Source organism: Chinchilla lanigera, unplaced genomic scaffold (assembly GCF_000276665.1).
Source record: "Chinchilla lanigera isolate Chin_1 unplaced genomic scaffold, ChiLan1.0 scaffold00144, whole genome shotgun sequence".
In the NCBI taxonomy this organism is placed as follows: Eukaryota; Metazoa; Chordata; class Mammalia; order Rodentia; family Chinchillidae; genus Chinchilla; species Chinchilla lanigera.
The window spans coordinates 1,570,339-1,573,516 of NW_004955545.1; the positions used below are offsets into that span (position 1 = coordinate 1,570,339).

Sequence of the window (3,178 nt, forward strand, 5' to 3'; positions counted from 1 at the left end):
GGCTGTGGAGAAGCTGCTGTCCGGGAAGCGGCTCTCCTCGGGCTTCGGCGGCGGCGGCTCCGGGGGTGGCGGCGGAGGTGGCTCCGGGGGCGGCGGCGGCCTCGGCTCCTCCAGTCACCCGCTCTCCAGTCTGCTCAGGTGGGTGCGCGCGCGGCCCGGCCCCTCCGGGGATGGCGGCGGCTCCGCTGCTGCTGCTCCTGCTGCTCGTGCCCGTGCCGCTGCTGCCGCTGCTGGCCCAGGGGCCCGGGGGGGCGCTGGGGAACCGGCATGCGGTGTACTGGAACAGCTCCAACCAGCAGTGAGTCGGGGGCCGGGGAGCCCGCGCGTCCTGGGTCCATGAGAGGGGGAGCTGGGGCCCGGGAAGTCCTGGGGGAGAGGAGCTGAAGGCTGGGGGCGGGGAATGCACTCTGTGGGCGTCTGTGAAACTCGGGGGGTGTCTGAGCGAGGCTGTTGGGGTGCAGCAAGAAGCGCTCGGGCCGTGCGGAGGAGGCGCTGGGGCCCCCTCCCCATCTTGGCCTCTCTCCACCGCCGCCGCTGGAACAGCTCTCCCCTGACCCATCGGCCCCCCATCTTCAGTCCCTCTGGCTGCGCTGGGGTCTGGGGTGCCCCAGTGTCCTGGGGGTGGGCCGCCGCATAAGGCGGCCCAGGGATGACCTGTTTTCGGCCATGAGGGTTTCCAGGGGTTCTGCCCTAGACTCTTGGTTCTAAAAGTGGGGTCCAGAGCTGAGGCCGGGAGTCTGAACGAGCGCCTCCCCGGAACGGAGGAGGGTGCGCTGCCCGGCCCTGTGGGGAAATCCGGCTGCGGTGCTCTGGGGCCGGGTCGCCGAGTTGAGGGGCCCTGGGGGTGCTGCTCGGTAGGATGGGAGCCGGGAGAGGGAAGGAGGCAGGGAGATGTCGGCGTGTCACACGCACACGCACACACACCCGGGCTGGGAACGGCGTGTGGCACCGAGTGTGAACAGGCGTGCGCCGCTGTCAGTGCGCGTGTGTCTGAGTGTGTGATTTGTGTGTCTGCGTCGGCGATCGTCTGGGGTGGGAGCGGGCACCGGTGGGGAGAGGGCTGCGCCGGTGTCCGCGTGGCCAGCCGCGTCTGGCTGGGTGGCTGTCGGCGCCGCCGCGGTCTGGGCGGGTGTCAGGGCGGCCGTGCGGTTTCCCGGGGTGTGCGGCGCGGCGGCCGGGTGCCCCCCGCGCAGTCCTCGCTGCCCTTGTCTTCCCCTCCCCGCCGAGCTGCCGTGGGCATCACCCTGGCCGCCTCGCGTGTGTCTGCGCGTTGGTGGGGGATCCCTGGGGACGCGGGGGTCACTGTCACACCTGCCCGGGCGGTGGCAGCAGCTCTGCCTCTGGCTTTCCAGCCTGGGGTCGACTAGAGAGCAAATGGCAAGACCCCAGGGGAGGGAACCGGGAGGGCCTGGCGGCCGCGACCCCCAACCTTCCAGGGGAGGGGCTGCGCTCGCCGCTCCGCTCTTTGTTGTTTGGGGCTCTGCGCCTCCCCCCTCCTCGCGCCCGGAGTGTCAGACTGGGGGTGGGGATGAGCCAACGACGCCCCCCTCTCGCTTCCCTGGAAACCACGGGGGTGGGGATGCGGCCCCTCCCCCCCGGAGCGGGACTCCGAGATCTCGAGGGGGGGCGCTGAGGCTGACTCCCCTGCTCTGCTTAGCTCGGCCCCCACCCCCAGACCCACAATCCGACCCCCGCCCCACTGGAGCCTGGTGGGCAAGGAGAGCTCGCAGGTGAGGGGCGCCGGGTTCCCCAGCACCCTCGGGGTACCCCATGTTCCTCGGGGATGTGGGAATCGCCTTGAGGGGGTATCGATCAGGCCACCTCCCCCGCATACACCTGGGCGCAGGTGACAGCTCCGGAAGGGGGTGGGGAGCCGGTTCCGGGTGCCTCCTTTCTGCTCTCTCCACTCTCGAGCGGGCCTGGGCCGGCAGAGGTAGGAGGGGGCGCGCACCGGGCCGGAGCCGCCGCTGCCCCCGCCTCGCTCCCCGGGCCTTTGTTGCCGCTGCGCCCGGCTCCCCGGCTCCCTCACTGCGGCAGCCGCGGCCCCATAAATCGTGCGAGCGACGTGCTCGGGAGCCGGGAGTGGAGAGGGCCGGGGAGCTGGGGGCGGGGCCCGGCCAGCCACAGGCTTCCGCGCCCCTCCCCCCAGTCACGTGAGCGGGGCTCCGGGTTCCCACCTCCCGTCACGTGCGGAGGGTCTCTGCCCCTTGGGGTCATGGAGGGGGTCTTATGACCCCACCCCCTGAGGTCACGTGGAGGGTGCTGGTGGGGCACGTGCGGCAGCCTCCTTTGACAGACCCGGGGCAGGTCCCCGCGCAAGGGCAGTGATCGAGCCCTGGCCCCCACTCGGCCCCTCTGTACTCTCCTGGAGTAGGCGAGGCCTGCTCCCAACCTGGCCCAGAAACTAGGGATGGGAGGGCTGTGTCGGAGGGAAGCATGGGAGTGTGAGAGTCCCCTGAGCCTGAAATTGAATTTGGAGGGGACTGGCGCTCCGGTACCTGCCCCGGCCTGTGCTTCATTTCTTTGCAGAACCGGGCAAAGGTGTTGGCACTCGCCCCTGTCTCCAGAAGACTCGGGAACATCTCTAGTGTCTCCCTACCTGTCTCTACCTTTGAAATGTTTGTTGCTGATGGTTTTCATTCACACATTCATTCAACAAATATCTGCTGAGGCTCGACTGCATCCCTGGTGGTCTTTCCCTCTGTTCCCTCCCAATCGCCGAGCTCTGCTCTGCGCCCTCCGTGTCCCCCTCCTCTCCTTTGCGTCTCTGTCTCCTGCTGTCTGTGGGCCTGTAGGTCTCCCCGGTATCCAGGTCTCGGTTCTCGTTCTCCCTCCCTCTCCCGGTCTCTGGCTTCCTCTGCCTCGCGCAGTGACTCCAGTCTCCGTTCACCTCCCCGCTCTGGGTGTTTCTCCCATCCCATCTCTGCGCGTCTCGCCTTCGGCGGGTCTCTCGCTCCTCTCCGCCGCTGCAGATCAATAAACCTTCGCCGCCGCCGCCGCTGTCGCAGGGGCGAGGGGCGGGGGTATCGGGCGCGCTGTTTCTCACCGCGCGACCCTGCGGGCTGGGATAGTCCCAGGCCCAGCAAGGGGCTGGCAGGGCTGGGGCCGGCGGGGCGCCAAGGCCGAGGGCGCGGAGGGGCGCAGGGTGTCAGCGTGCACGCGCCGCCTGATGGTCCCA

General features: G+C 69.8%; 1 protein-coding gene across 2 annotated transcripts in view; it reads left to right on the plus strand.

Annotated features, from left to right (window-relative positions):
* Nucleotides 1–12: 12 nt before the first annotated feature.
* The window catches only part of Efna3 (ephrin-A3), an 8,260-nt gene continuing 5,094 nt past the window's right edge, over nucleotides 13–3,178 (plus strand). Inside the window, exons 1-2 of one of the 2 annotated variants that reach the window (XM_005411568.1) lie at nucleotides 48–65; nucleotides 171–298. In XM_005411568.1, the coding sequence (XP_005411625.1) occupies nucleotides 171–298 (128 nt within the window). In that variant the 5' untranslated portion in view covers nucleotides 48–65. Of the gene's footprint in view, nucleotides 299–3,178 lie in introns of both variants that reach the window. The other variant, XM_005411570.1, reaches the window with a different exon arrangement.